This window comes from Phoenix dactylifera, chromosome 12 (assembly GCF_051530095.1).
Source record: "Phoenix dactylifera cultivar Ajwa chromosome 12, Ajwa_hap1_PhDact_Kaust_v1.1, whole genome shotgun sequence".
NCBI lineage: Eukaryota > Viridiplantae > Streptophyta > Magnoliopsida > Arecales > Arecaceae > Phoenix > Phoenix dactylifera.
Window position 1 is genome coordinate 7,567,974 of NC_143201.1, and position 15,296 is coordinate 7,583,269.

Consider the following 15,296-nt stretch of genomic DNA (forward strand, 5'->3'; position numbering starts at 1 on the left):
CCTCCGGAGGACCTGCAAGAAGCCGGTGGACAGGGTTTTCAGCCCCGACTCTCCGATGCTTAAATCAGAGGGGGCTTTCGTGGAGAAAGAGAGAGAGTTTGTATGTAGAAGTCAAAGTCAGAAATCTAGAAAATCCCCCTTGAGAGGAAGAAGATCTTCTTTTTATAGGAGGGGTGCCAGGGTTACCTATGATGTGACTGGACGAATTAATGGGTTACCGTCATGATTGGGCGTGATCGTATGAATTAATGAGTTGCCGTGGATGATTAGACTTGATTGAGTGAGATTGAGTCCAGGTGGCGGAGGTATGGCCCGTTCCCATCATGAAAGGAGATGGCGCACAGCTAGAGCTTGCTTGTGGCGCGCAATGCAGTCTATTCTTGGGAACAGTGAGGCGTTGACAGTCGTAGTGGGGTATGGTCCCTGGTTAATATATCGTGGCGTGGCCGGCAAGCAAAGTATGGTGCGGTGAGGTTGCTGCAGGGTATAGCCGCAGCATGTAGACGACAAGGTTGGCCTTCTGAGCTCGACAGCCTTCTGTGCTCGACCTTCTGAGCTCGGGAGCCTTCTGAGCTCGGCAACCTTCTGTGCTCGGCCTTCTAAGCTCGGCAGCCTTCAAAGCTCATTGATACTGAGATCGCGCATGTCGAGATCATGCTTGCCGGGGTCATGCCTGTCATCGGATTCGAATGCTCTTATTATATTTGTGGGGTGGTCCATTTTCCCCCCAATAGATACAAGTCCTAGTTGGAGCTTGCAAGGGTCTGCTAGTAATGTTGGTTGCTAGTGTGCTTAACAACATTGGTCGAAGGAATTTTGTCCTATGGTTAGAAGATTGATTAATAGGGTCATTGGCATAAATATTTACCCCATGATTCATGGCTGTTTATTTTACAGACCGAACCCTTCAGCTAGAGGTTATGGATAAATGCCCCTTGGCTAGGGATTATTTGTAAATGGATATAGAAACTAAAACTCTTGTTCACTGTCGCATCTTTCCACTGGTTTACATCCCACTAGATGCCAGACACTTACGAACTTGAACAATAAACCAAATGATTGTTGAATTCTACTAGAGGTGGTGTTTGCCCAAGACCACATAAATCAGATTTCATGACACGTTTTGGTTAATTTAGGGAGAAAAGCCTACCAAAATTTGGTACAAATAGTGTCACTTGGTTACAATTCAAGATGGACCAATGCAAAAATAATAGATACTTTGTTTTCTTGTAAGGTAGGAAAATACTGTCTTTTCATATTTACACAAAAAATTATTTACCTACCTTATAAATATTGCCTCAAGCATAAGAAACCCTAATAACATTTGCAATTCAATTAGATTCAACATACAGCCATGTAACAGAACCATTTTCCGAAACTACATGCATTGTAGCTCGTTGCCATATATTTTTCTACTAGTTTCTTCTAGTGATATTAATTACTGTTACCTTTAGATTACTAGTTTGATATAAGTATGCACTCTATCACTAGTCGCTAGATAAATCACATTTACTAGTTCTATCTGAATGATGGTTTACAATTTCTGCCAACATCACTGCACCAATAATTTGAGAAAATACTACACATATTTCTAAAGGGGCCAGGCCAAACGAATAAAGAAACAAATTTATTCAACAAACAAAAGGAGAGAGAGGGATTCAAACCCTCGATAGTTCGTTGTCCAGAGCTATACTGGTTTTCAAGACCGGAGCTGTCAGGATAAAAAAGTGAATTTTTCCCTCCGAAGAATTAGAATTAGGGAAAATAAAAAAAAAATCTCTATACTGGATCTGCGCGGACCTCCTGCTAATATCCATAAATGACTTGTTTTTGGTAATAAATGAACATTACCATGTATATATTCAGATGCATGGTGGACATCGGTACTCCAGTGTATTTCTCCCTCTGATTCAGAATATACATATTCGTGTAGAAAGATGAATAGGTACGCTTATTTTATTTAGTTCCACATTCCTTGCACTTATTAATTACTTATTAACTACTTATAAATATTAATTTCTAAATATTAAAAAATAATTATAATATATATATAATAGGATTTATCATCAGGCCAACATCTTTTAGCTAATACATAAAGGAATATACAATAACAATCTATATAGACAGCTAACATACGTTTAGTGTTTTTTATTTTTGGTGAACCAAGCATTCCCTTAATCACTACTCATCTTGGCCACTTTTTTCTTCCATGTGTTGGTACATGGTTGAGGAGATTTCAGCTAACTTAAAAGGATCCTTTTTGTTGGAACAAAGAGGAATCCAAGGAGATATATTTCTTACTACCTTAAGTCATACGGACATCCACAAAGATAAATAAAATAGCTTTTGCAAATAACAACATCAAAAAATATGATAAAGGGAAAAGTAGAAAAAGAGAGAGAGGGATTGAGAGAGGGGGAAAATAGTAGGGGCCTTTTCCAAAGGAATAACCACTAAAACCAAGTTCTTTTATTCATAACACGACACTAGATAACCAGCATGTTCAGAACAAGAAGCTAAACCAGCCTTTTGAAGAAAAGCATGAAAGAAAATAATTGAAAAAGTCCCAATAGAGATAGAATTTAGATTGACTTTTTCAACTTTATTCTCTTCAATTTTTTGCTACCGGTGGGTCAACACGACAACGGGTAATCGGATTGCAGCCACGGTGATAAGAGTTTGATAGTGTCGATAGAGTTCTCTTGGATTGGAATACACCAAGCATGCGCCGTGGTTCGACAAAAGCCTCATTGGACCCGCCTTTCACGATCTCCTCCTGCGCTGCTTCCACGAAATAATAGTTGTTGAGCAGCAAAAGCCAAATCACTGCAAGTCCTACCATCCTCCATTGCATCTCCACTCGCGCCATGTCTCTCAAGCACTCCTCGGTTTCCGTACACTCTCCGGTGATGGGAAGAGTTTTGTTTGACGGTAGTGATGAGAAGGGTTGATGGCATTGGAATTTATAAGGTTGAAGGGAGAAGTTGGGAGTGGAAAGGTCAACTATGGAAATCAATATGAATGGAAAGAGATAACAATTTAGTCAACGACGAACAATATTAAGTTATTGATGCCAAAGTCAGTTATTGAGATTGATGCCAAGTTTGTCATATTGATTGCTACGTTGCAAAGTTGTTACAGAGTCTTACATCAAGTCCAATTTAATAGAGGGTTTATCGGACGACATTGAAGTTTCCAACATGGATACAAGTTCTAGTTGGAGCTTGAGAGTGTCTGCTAGTAATATAGGTTGGTTGTGCATATAACAACTTTGGTCGGAGGACTTTTGTCCTTTGGTTAGAAGATTGATTAATAGGGTCGCTGGCATAAATATTTACTCCATGATTCATGGTTGATTGTTTATTTTACAGACCGAACTCTTCAACTAGAGGTTATTGATAAATGCCCCTTGGCTAGGGATTATTCGTAAATGGATATAGAACTTGAAACTCTTCTTCACTCGGTTGGCGCTGGTTCTGCTGGATAGAGGTAGCGGTACAGACAGCTATGGATAGATAGAATTACGTCAGCTTCGTTGGGTCAGTAGATATGCCCATCATCTATTTTGACTATAAATCTGTCGCATCTTCCCACTGGTGTACATCCTTTTAGATGTCGGCCACTTACAAACTTGAATAACAAACCAAATGATTGTTGAATTCTTCTAGAGGTGGTGTTTGCCCAAGACCATATAAATCTGATGTCATGAAACTTTTTGGTTGATTTAGGGTGAAAAGCCTACCAAAATTTGGTGCAAATAGTGCCACTAGGTTACAATTCAAGATGGACCAATGCAAAAATAATAGATACTTTGTTTTTATATAAGGTAGGAAAACACAGTCTTTTCATATTTCTACAAAAAATTATTTACCTACCTTATAAATATTGCCTCAAGCATAAGAAACCCTAATAACTTTTGCAATTCAATTAGATTCAACATACAGCCATGTAACAGAACCCTTTCGCCAAATTATATGCACTCTAACTTGTTGCCATGTATTTTTCTACTAGTTTCTACTAGTGATATTAATTACTATTACCCTTAGATTTCTAGTTCCATATAAGTACGCACACTTCCGCTAGTTGCTAAGTAAATCACAATTAGTAGTTCTATCTGAAAGATGGTTTACAATTTCTGCCAACATTGCTGCGCCAATGATATGAGAAAATACTACACATAGTTCTAAAGGATTTATCATCGGGCCAATATCTTTTTATTGGCCCCAAGTGTTTTTTATTTTTAGTGAACCAAGCATTCCTTTAGTCACTTTCTCATCTTGGCCACTTTCTTCTTCCATATGTTGGTACTTGGTTGAGGAGACATCAACTAACTAAAAAGGATCATTTTTGGTGGAACAAAGAGGAATCCAAGGAGATATTTCTTGCTACCGTTAGTATACTGGCATCCATAAAGTTCAATAAGATAGCTTTTGCAAATAACAAAGTCAAATAATATGATAGGAGAAAAGCAGAAAAAGAAAGAGATAGAGAGAGGAATGGAGACAATAGTAGGGGCCTTCTCCAGAGGAATAACAAGTTCTTTTATCCATAACATGACACTAGATACGTAACATGTTGAGGACAAGAAGCTAATGTTATATTTTCAAATATGAAAATACATCAAGATCTTGGATTATCATGTTAATCACAATCAACGCGGAATATAAAACTATAAAGACATACCTGTATCCATTTGGTAAAATCTGTCCTTACTTTTAGAGAGAAGGATCACCCTAACAATGTTCCTCAAGAGTGTCTCACGATGGTTAGATGCACAAATTATATTGTAGGTATGAACCCTAGAGTCTCTCATTTCTTTTATAAGTCTCTCACCATCAAGAAGACCAAAGGACTCTTTTAATAGGTTTTCTACCAGCAAGAAAACCAAAAGGCTCTTACGAGCAAGAAGACCAAAAGATTCTTTTAATAGGTTTTCTACCCATAAATACAATTGGACTAGTAATGACCCATAATCCTTTAATTGGGTATTATAGGGTGTGTGGGACACTTTAATAGAATATTAATTTATAATATTCTTACAGCTAAGTCAACCAGTAGAAGAAAAGCTGGTCATACTGCTAGCTCTGTTGCAAAGTTGTTACAGAGTCCAATTTAATAGCTGAGTTTATTGGACCACTTACAAACTTAAATAATAAACCACTTGATTGTTGAATTCTTGTACCCGTGGTGTTTGCCCATGACCATATGAAACTGATGTCATCACACCTTTTGCTTCATTTAGCGAGAAAGGCCTACCAAAATTTGATGCAAATAGTGCCACTTGGCTACAATTCCAGAAGGAACAATGCAAAAATAATAGATACTTTATTTTTATATAAGGTAGGAAAACACGGTCTTTTCATATCTCTACGAAAAATTATTTACCTACCTTATAATTATTGCCTCGAGCATAAGAAATCCTAATAAATGTTGCCCAGAAGACAATCCAAGAGAGGGGTGAATTGAGTTTTTCAAGATCTTAATTGTGCTTTCTAATCTAATTAAAACTTTTAAGATAGTTAACCTAGTCAAAAGAATAAGCAAATGAACTAAGCAAACTAAAGAAGTACGCAATGAAAAACTTAATGCTTGAATTATGGCCAGTTGCAAATCAATTCATAAGCAATGTAACTAGTAAAAATAATTGCAACAATGTAATGCAAGCAATCACAAATACAGAGAAATTTTATAGTGGTTCGGTGCTAATCCTGCACCTACATCCACTCTCCAAGACTCTTGAAAATTTTACTATAACCTCCTTGATTATAGTGTGGTTGTTTTTCGAGTTCACAACCCAACTCATTGTTTTTCTAAAATCACAACGAACCCAGTTGGTTTTCACAGGATCACCAACTTGCAACCTTACCTCATTTGTTTTTTGGGCTCTTAGTGAGTTTGCCTTAGGCTGGTTCACTGCAGGAAAGATCTTAAAGACAAAACAAAAAGAAAAAAATATTTTTTCCAGTGAGTTCGCCTTAAGCCCCCAAATGCATTGGGCCGCTTCTGTCTGGAAGTGTCAGGTCGGTCTTATTGGATTGGTTCAGACAAGGTGCTGAGAATTACGTTTGGCACCGTAATCATTTAAAAGAAAATTAAAAAATATTTTTTTAAATTTTTGATTAAAAATATATTTAGATTATTTTTTTTTAACTGGACGAGTTGGACGACGATATCAAGATCGAGAGATACATACATATGAGAGAAGCCGGCAGGGAGCTCAGGCGCCATTAATGGTCTTATGATCGGGGGGCCCTCTAAAACTCTTGAGAATACAGCAGGTTTGGTGAGGTTGGAGGCAGTAACAGCCAAGGCCACTTGGATGGCTGCAAAGTAGGTAGATGATATCATTGTCATCGGGGACGTAGAAGGAGACAGAACAGGAGAGAAGGTGAGGGAGAGGAGTTGGGTCCGACGGAGAAGATCGGCTGCAGATCTTGTTCTTTATTTTGAAAATTCAAAATTTCTCAGGTCTGCTCTTCTGTAATGCATATTCAACTATAACAAGGACAATATACATTATAGTTGTTTCTTTGGTCAATGTTGCAAAAGCAATGATCAATTGGTAATCGTATTCCGCAACCATCTATTTCATTGTTTTTTTCTTCCTTTTATTTATGACACTGGCATTACCCATGCTTAACAAGTGGGAATGTTTTTCATCAGCAAATAATTATTTTTTATAAAAAATCAATTGTCAATTAGTCCTGAATCTCTAGCAGTTGCATATACTTGCACATGTACATACAACTAGTTCCTTAAAGTATCATTTGCCTCATCCTGTTTATCACAAATTTCCTTAAAAATGAAATTTTTAACCATGTTGCTTCATCCACCATCAATGCCAATTCAAATATACCATGATTTCGATGCATATTAATATCTATTTTGTTCACCCAAAGATTAAGAGTCAATACCACACAGGTAAAAGTTACATCAGACAGCTCCAGAAGCCGTATTTGAGTCCACCATCACAAGCACAACATTATTTAACTCATGCATGGTTCCAGGCTTACAGAGTAGTTTGCCTGAGAATCAATGTATTGAAAGAAAGTTATTCTATTGTGCGCCTCGTACCAAAAGAAGCCACCTAACAAGTGGAGCCCCCTCATCAAATTTTACGTCTAATGCTTACCATCAACATGACCAAGCCTCCAGCTACAATGGAGTTCCTGGAGTCGAAATCAATGCAAGTATTACAAGAACTTACCAGATACTAAGTAGCGAATAACCCATCTCCATAACAGGAAAAGCAGAGTAATTTTGATTATTGAAGTCATATAGCTGGGTTTAATCAAAATGGACAGCATAAGCTCAGTTGGATATGGAGGAGAAAACTGAGTTTCACAGGCAACAAGCTTGTACAAAGCTAGGGAAACAACAGAAGAAAATAGCAGGTGCTTCCAATCTCGGCTACTTCCATGGAGCCTCAGTCCACAGGTTCTTCAGATTTCTTGGGTTTGGATAAGAGATACCAGCCCAGGCCACAAACAGCAGCAACTGTGCCAGCAAGTACAGCATAGTTCCGGTTCTGGTCAGTTGAAACACCAGAGGTTGATGAGCCTGCTGTTGTGGTTGGCTTTGAATCAGTTGCTGGAGCATCTGGATTTGCTGGGGGTTGCTCTCCTGGTTTAGGACCCTGAATAGAAATTTCATTAAGCCTTGCAGCACATAAAACCAGGAAACAAAATGCCAGCTACAATGTTGTTAGGAAAGAAGATCAGTGATAATTTCACAATAAACTAGCAGGTTAAGAATACCTTTACCATTAATTTTTTAAGAAGTGTGTCACATTAACTATTGATTTTTGATAGCCTTGAACAACCATGGAAATTACTTTTTTCTAAACAAAAACCCCGTACAAGTAGCATGTTTCTTGCTAAGAATAGTTTATAGAAGACAACTGATATCTTACGAGTGTCTTGAAAAAATAAAAGTAGGTCCAGTAAATTCCTACATTATCACATATGTTGAAAAAAATGAAATATCTTTCCTTTCAAAATAATAGCAGAAACAGACCAAAAATAAAGAATCAAGGACCCAAGCCGTATCCATACCTTACGCGCAAGCTTCTCCAACTTCTCCTGCTCCGTTTTCTGCAACAATAATAGAACAACTTAATGCAATGGCAAGAAGAAGAGACTGAAAATTTTCTGATAAGTTGTTCCTTCTGCTAATCTTGGTAGTCCACAATTCTAACTTGCATAGAACATTTCGTATATTAATGATATTTGATGTTTGTACAAATATTTTTCCATGCCAGCAAGGCTATGGTAGAAAGCCATACAAATAAAAATGTCGAGCAAAGCAAAAAAGATCTTGAAAGTAATGTAGGATGGTTTGCAAGCAAGGTAATGATTGAAGTCCCAAGAGAACATTATTCTAGAAGTAGATTAAAGATCAGTAATGTTGCTCAAACATGCCTAAAAAATCTCTCCACTTCTGATGGACATGGAAAGGTAGCAGGTTATTCTCTCCCTCCCTCTCTCTCTCTCTCTCAAGAAAAGAGTGACAGAGGCAAGCACCATTCCAATATTATTAATTCTAATTATTCAGCTTCCAATATTACTTTTAATTTTTTTTTACAGAGAAATAAGCTCCATGCATACATTTCACATCAACTTCAAAGGAAAATTAAATTTATTATCTATGTTATCCAAATTATGATAAGTTAATAAAATTTGTATTTTCAAATAAGGTTTGCAAAACCGAGGCATACCAAACCAAACTAGTGTAGAATCGGATCGGTTTTCTAGTTTGGTTCGAGACTACAGCTGAAGCAGTCCAAACCGAACAAAACTACACGGTTCCGCTCAGCATTACTCAGTTCAAGTCGGTTCTGGGCCCTTCAATCAGTAAAAAGAGAGAAGGCATCTCGATGCTTTTCGTCTCACTTTTCTATTGAGAATGTAAAGGGATGGGTGGGAAGGTGGCAAAAATCATAAGAGAAGGGAATTTTTGTGATTTTAAGCCCCATTGCAACTTGAGATGGATCCTCATCATACATCGGATCCCATCATGCATAGCCAGCGATGATCTGTAATTCTTTGTTTGAAGTGTCGTATTTGAGTAGCTACTACCTTCTCCTCAACTGCAGCTAAATTACAAGTCAGATTTCGCTGCTATGATCTTCCCTCAGGTGAGATAGCCAGCCTAGTATTAGATAAAAAATTAATATAGGGGTGCAAATGGGTCGGGTCGGACCGGGTCATGAGTGACCCCGACCCAACCCGGTTCCTTGTTCGGATCCTAATGTTGAACCCAGACCCAATCCAATAGAAGATCGGGTCGAGTCGAGTCGGATCCATTGCTAAAATTTCTGATCCAACGGGTCATTCAGGTCGGGTCGGATCCATGTATAATCCAATCCCAACCCAAAAAATTCGAGTACGGGTCGAGTCCAATTTCGGTCATTCTCTCTTCATCTCCTATTTCATCTCTTTGTTTTCTCTAGTTACTTTTCCTCCTAAGAGGTGTCTTCAATCTCCTCCTAGAACCAAAGGTACAATGGTTAGAATATCATATCCCAAAACTTCAATGCTGAGATTTATGTTAACATACCAAGCTCCTGTTCGCCTCCTTTATAGGGCTGCAGACTACTAAAAAAGTGACAGCAGGAATATAACGAAATGTTTCAACTCATACTTCTGTGAGAGCAAGCAACAACAAGAACAACAACTACTATATAAAAATCCAAGTAGATATGGAATTTCATGCTTGTTAGCATTAGAAAGCTCTTTTTTCTATCTTGGAGATACAAATAGAAGCTTTCAAGAAACTTTTATACTTCGGTTGCTGATTTGCTGATAATGTTCAAAGCTAGCAAGTTAATTAATAAAACTTATGCTAGTTAGCATCTTGTATAGGTGAACAAGATAGGTGGGTTGCAATGTGCTTTTAATTTTGAAACAACAAATGATGATTTCACAAATTTATATATTTGGTTTTGCAGTCAGATCCAAAAGTTTTCTAATATAATAGAATTAGAGATTCCTATTATTGTAGACCTTTCTTGTGTCTTATCCTCTTGTTAATTTTCATTCTAGGTCTTTATCTATCTGATAACCAGACACCTCATTTCAAGGGTTTCGAGTGATTGTACGACACCAGTGATACCAGTACTTGTAGTGCATTGGTACCACTAAGGCATTTCAAGTACCAGTTCCCTATTGATGAAATAGACCTAAAAGCTCACCACAAGAGTATACATCATCCAACAGTCTTAACCAACCCATTTAACTAATTCACACTTTAACTTGGGTAGTTCAAATTTGAATGCATACGGTCAATCAACTTAGTGCTAACCCCCAAGGTTGGAAACTCAAAATTGCCTAAAATTCAAATGGGTCGGATAGGGTCTAAATTCAGTAAACCCAGACACGACCAAAAAAATGGAATAGGTCTAATTTTACAATCTGACCCGGCCCCACAGATCCTCCAAAATGGGTCGGGTCGAGTCTAGGCTAGGCAGGTCACGGGTCAACCCAACCCATTTGCAGCCTTAATATCGACGTGGATATCCAGAAGGCCCAAATTATTCTATGCAAGGATGGGTACAAAATCTTGCCCAAATATGAACAAGCTCCTGACATCCATGAGTAGCACAGCCAATCCATGAAGGACTAGATCTCGATATATATTTTGTGAAAATCCATTAGATATGTGTTTCAAGCATTGTCTATTCTTATTAATTACAACTGCATCCATCAAGCAATCATACAATCTAGGGGCCAATATAAAGTAAAATAACAATAAAACAAATTTAAAATCATATTTCAAAGATTCATAAATCTTAAAATAACCTTAACAACCAAAAAATTGAAAAAAAAATAAAAAGTGAAAAAGTGATTATATATATATGTATAGGTACCCCACATAATCAGGATAAATGCTGGTTTTTATTCATTTTATTCTTCATTTTGTTTAAATGTTGATATAGAACACCTTATCTAGTTCGCAGATGAAACAACTTTTCAGGTTGTCTTATGTCATGACCTATTCCTTCCATCTTCTAGTACACATTTATCCTATTAACACATTGTATCATGTGTTATTCACCAACTTATTCATATTCAAACCAAACTCAAGTAAAAAATGTGAATTAACGTAAGGTTCACAATAATAGTGACGAACAACTATTATTCTATATGGGGTATGTTCTGTAACATTTTTCACCATCCATTAACAAATATTGCTGCAGTTTTTCTCTATCCACTCTTTCATAGGTGGCTCATAAGGGGCCTACCTCAAGGACTTTTCAATTTATTTTGGTAGGCAATAGGATTTCTTACATAACGCCTAAAACTTTGCATGGAGTTTAATAAAAAAAAGTTTAAGAATAAAGTGCTGTTCCATTTTTCTTTTTCTCTCTGGAGCCTGATGTTCTCAATTTTGCTTCTGTTTCCTTCTTGACCTTATGCTCTCATTATTCTTCTTCCTCCTCTCCACTTTGATTTTCTCACAATCTTGGAGTTATGGCCACAATTTCATCAATAAATTAATTCAGATCAGATCTGAAATAGCCACAAAAACTTTATAGCAAACCCCAAGTCTGCAACAGGCTGCATCATCCAGGAATGCTGATTATGGTTATGATTTATAATCGACTAACTGACCATCAGACTTTATATTCTACCCTGTTCATTTGACAATAAGATTAGGGTGTGCTCCTATGATGTTCTGACCTTCATATGCATTAGATGATTAATGCAACAAAAAAAGTTAATGGAGTAAAATGTTGGGAGAAAGAGATGGTTCAGGCACATAAGATAAGCATCAACAAGAAAAATTATTTTGAGGTGATTAGGCAAACAAGCTTATAAACCTGGAAAGGAAAATATCAACATGATGTATATTACAGATTGTCTAGAAGTTCAAAGTGTCGTAGAGATTAGGCGAGTGAGGCCACTTTAAGTATCTGCACTTGTGCAACAGTGATTTAATAATGCATCTTAAGAGAGGCTCAAACCTATGCTACAAAGTCAAAGAGGAAGGAAAGATCCAGAATACATTTTATATAAGTTTTACAACGGGCATTGATAGAAGATGTAAATCTCAGTAGAAATGAATGACAAAGAGGGTTTCATACCGCCAACTTCAAAATGAAAAGCTTGTCATTTTTTAATCTTTTTTTAAAAAATGTCCCTCATGTATTTACTAATTCATTATATAGTGCATCATGAATTGAATATATTGCAAATGAGAAGCCAAAAACCCTTATTCTCATTGGTCGGGCGCGGGATTTATAACTTATCTCCACCATTGAGGACAACATTCTGTTGCCATTTACCCTACCAAGACTTGCTTCCTCGATCAAATAAAACCCATCAGATACTTCTAACTAGTAGCCTGCAAGTTTCTGATACTCTATTCCCCTCCTCTTTCTTCTTCCTACCGAACAGGAAATGCTATGGTCTTTGTTGCTCTTGTTCCTCACGTTATTTTGTATTATCGAAGTCTCTTCCCCAAGTTTCCCTTCTTTTTTTCCTTTTCTTAGGTGAGTGTTTTATAGGATCATATCTGAAGCCAAGAAGACAGATGGAAGTCGATAACACCTTTTTTTCTCCATGAATCTTTCATTCTAACTATAACAAATCCTGATCTATCCACCAAAACAAATTAACGCTGATTTCTCAGAAATACGGAGAGAAGTCCCATTCACACAGAATATATCGACACCAGAAGAGCTCAAAGAAATACAAGTCATAAAAGAAAGATGATCGAACACCAAAAATCCATACCCCTAGCATCAAATAAAACCCAATTCAATCCCGAGCTCAAGAACACAAAGCCATCGGCAAATTATAAGCAAGAAGGAAACGAAGAGGATCGAGAAGAAACGGTGTTAGAAGAAAGAAAAGGACCTTGATGTAAACGTTCTCCGCCGCCTTCTCCTCCTCGCTAAGGACCTTCCCGCCGGAGGAGAGCCTCCGGGTCATGTACCTTGCGGCGATCCTGGAAACCATGGCGATCCGAGCCTAGGATTTCTTCGATCCTCGCGTTCCTCGGGTCAAAGCAAGATAAGAGCACTCAAAACCCTAACGAGAGATCTCCCTCCTGTCTCTCTGGGTCACTCGAAGGATACTGGGAGAAACCTGCGGCGAGCTCATTGATATTATATACCGAAATTGCCCATACCTCTTTCTAGATATGTCTATATCATCCAAGTGCTATAGATTTTTTTTTTTTCTAGATACGTCTAGATTTTTTTTTTCTTAGGGGAAAAAAAGAATGGAGATGTATAAGATGCATGGTTAAGACAATTATAAATAATGTGAAAATATGATTGAGTGAAGTAGGTTTGATAGATTAGAGAGACAATATTTTCAAACACTCTAAAATTGGTAGGAACATTGTTAGGATTGGATGAATAATAGAAGAAGAAAAAATTTAGAAGAAAGTTAAAAATAACATGAGCATGGATGATTGAATGGAGAGTATCCTTGAACATTTAAATTTAAAATTATTTAGGCAGTGAATAGGATTGAAAAGCTTATAATTTAAGTAGTTGGAAAATAGATAGAGAAAGAATGGGATATTTTTTTCATAATTATCAAAATATTGATTAACCATACATTTTATGTTGTAAAAAAATAGATGGAGAGAAGGAAGAACTTATCAGTTGAGGCGTGATTTCACTATCCTTAAGAATAGATCGCGCCCCTCGGAGAATGAATCTCGGTGTAGCAAGTAATGGCGGCCTATCCTCCAGGATACAACAACTAGATCACTCCAAGTGCACACTCGCAGAGAGTATCCTCTCGGGAACACAGAAAACAGAGAGAGAGAGGCTCTCGGGAATCAGAGAGGATTAAGATTCTCTCGGGAATCAGAGAGAGGATTAAGATTCTCTCGGGAATCAGAGAGAGGATTTTGATTAGATATCTCTATCAAATCTGATAGGGTTTAAAAAGAAAGGAAGAGGCGTATTTAAAAGACACGTCGTTTTACCAAAGAGGCGTTTTTAAAAGATGCGACGTTACCTGACTCAAGCCCACACCTGGGGGGGTCCCCCTGCGCGTGATGATCGAGCGCGACGCGCCCGGTTGAACGTTTCCGGATCGGATTCGCCAATTTTGGCTTGGACCTCCATTGGGCTCATGCGCGTGTGGGCTACTTACTTTCTTTGCTTCACCAAGTTAAAAGGTTGAATACTACATAAAGATCTTTTGAGTTTTATCCCTTTCCAATGTGAGACTAAAGAAAGTATACTAGACAAAAAGACAAAAGACAAAGAAGGGCAGACTCGGAATTTTGAAATATTCCAACAATCCCCCACATATTTTAAAATTCAATAATAAGTTAACGAGCGCGAGAGTTCAATGCATCAAATTGGTGTCTTTGAGACTATAAACCATTTTTAGGACTAGTAAGTATGACTTACAGAACTTTTGGTGAAACATGAAATTTCTATGAACCAAAAGTCCTTTATGTAAATCAGTGACTCATAGCCCACATTGACCTCTCAAGTTCTGGGCTTGTTCTAAACGGGTTGGTGCAAATAGGCCATGCACCTTACTTGGATATTCATGAGTGTTTTAGAGAACTGCCTAATTCTCATAGGAAGTGGCTCCACTCCCACACCCATATAGGTGGATCCATCAAGTGTGTACTGCAGGTAGACACACCATCCTAAAGGACTATGGTATCCATTAAGAGCTTTACCTCATCCTTATCTACTGCAGTTTGCACTATCTATACCATAGGGATGGATTTTCAAAATTAAATATGATAGTGTACTCACAGTCAACTAGCGACTTGTTATTACCCATATGAACATGCTTCATGGGATCTCCAATCACACATGTTGGGTTTCTGTCGTTATTGACTTTGATATAGGCATTAGTCCCATCCCCCTCGATGTTTCACTCACTAGTTTTCTACCGAGTGGTTTTGTCAAAGGATCGACCAAATTCAACTCTGACTTTACAAACTCAAGAGATATAATCCCATCATCAAGCAGCTGCCTTACAATATTATGTCTCAACCTTATGTGTCTATTCTTCCCATTATAAACTTTATTCTTAGCTCAATATATAGCACTTGGTTATCACAAAGAATAGACACAGAAGGTGTTGGTTTATTCCATAATGGAATATCTCTCACAAGATTTCTAAGCCATTCAGCTTCAGAACCTGCCTTTTCTAAGGCAATAAACTCGGACTCCATCGTAGACCGAGCGATGCATGTTTGCTTGGATGATTTCCAAGATACTGCACCCCTACCAAGAGTAAAGATATATCCACTCGTGGATTTCATCTCATCTGAATCAGAGATCCAATTTGCATCACTATACCCTT

The 15,296-nt window shown here is 37.6% G+C and overlaps 1 protein-coding gene across 1 annotated transcript; it reads right to left on the reverse strand.

The window, feature by feature from the left end:
• Window positions 1–7,238: 7,238 nt before the first annotated feature.
• On the reverse strand, window positions 7,239–13,092 carry LOC103696666 (copper ion binding protein). Its single transcript, XM_008778351.4, has 3 exons — window positions 12,861–13,092; window positions 8,055–8,093; window positions 7,239–7,636 (listed from the first exon to the last, which is right to left on the reverse strand). Exons 1-3 carry the CDS (start codon window positions 12,960–12,962, stop codon window positions 7,427–7,429), a joined length of 351 nt encoding a protein of 116 aa, XP_008776573.1. The 5' UTR covers window positions 12,963–13,092; the 3' UTR covers window positions 7,239–7,426.
• Between the last annotated feature and the right edge of the window lie 2,204 nt (window positions 13,093–15,296).

Bases quoted from the DNA above. Each gene is read 5' to 3' on its own strand.
- LOC103696666 (XM_008778351.4), bottom strand. From the start codon at position 12,962: ATGGTTTCCAGGATCGCCGCAAGGTACATGACCCGGAGGCTCTCCTCC. The intron at 8,094-12,860 runs GTCCTTTTCTTT...TTATTGTTGCAG, and splicing joins CGGAGAACGTTTACATCAAG to AAAACGGAGCAGGAGAAGTT. The intron at 7,637-8,054 runs GTATGGATACGG...ATTTCTATTCAG, and splicing joins TGGAGAAGCTTGCGCGTAAG to GGTCCTAAACCAGGAGAGCA.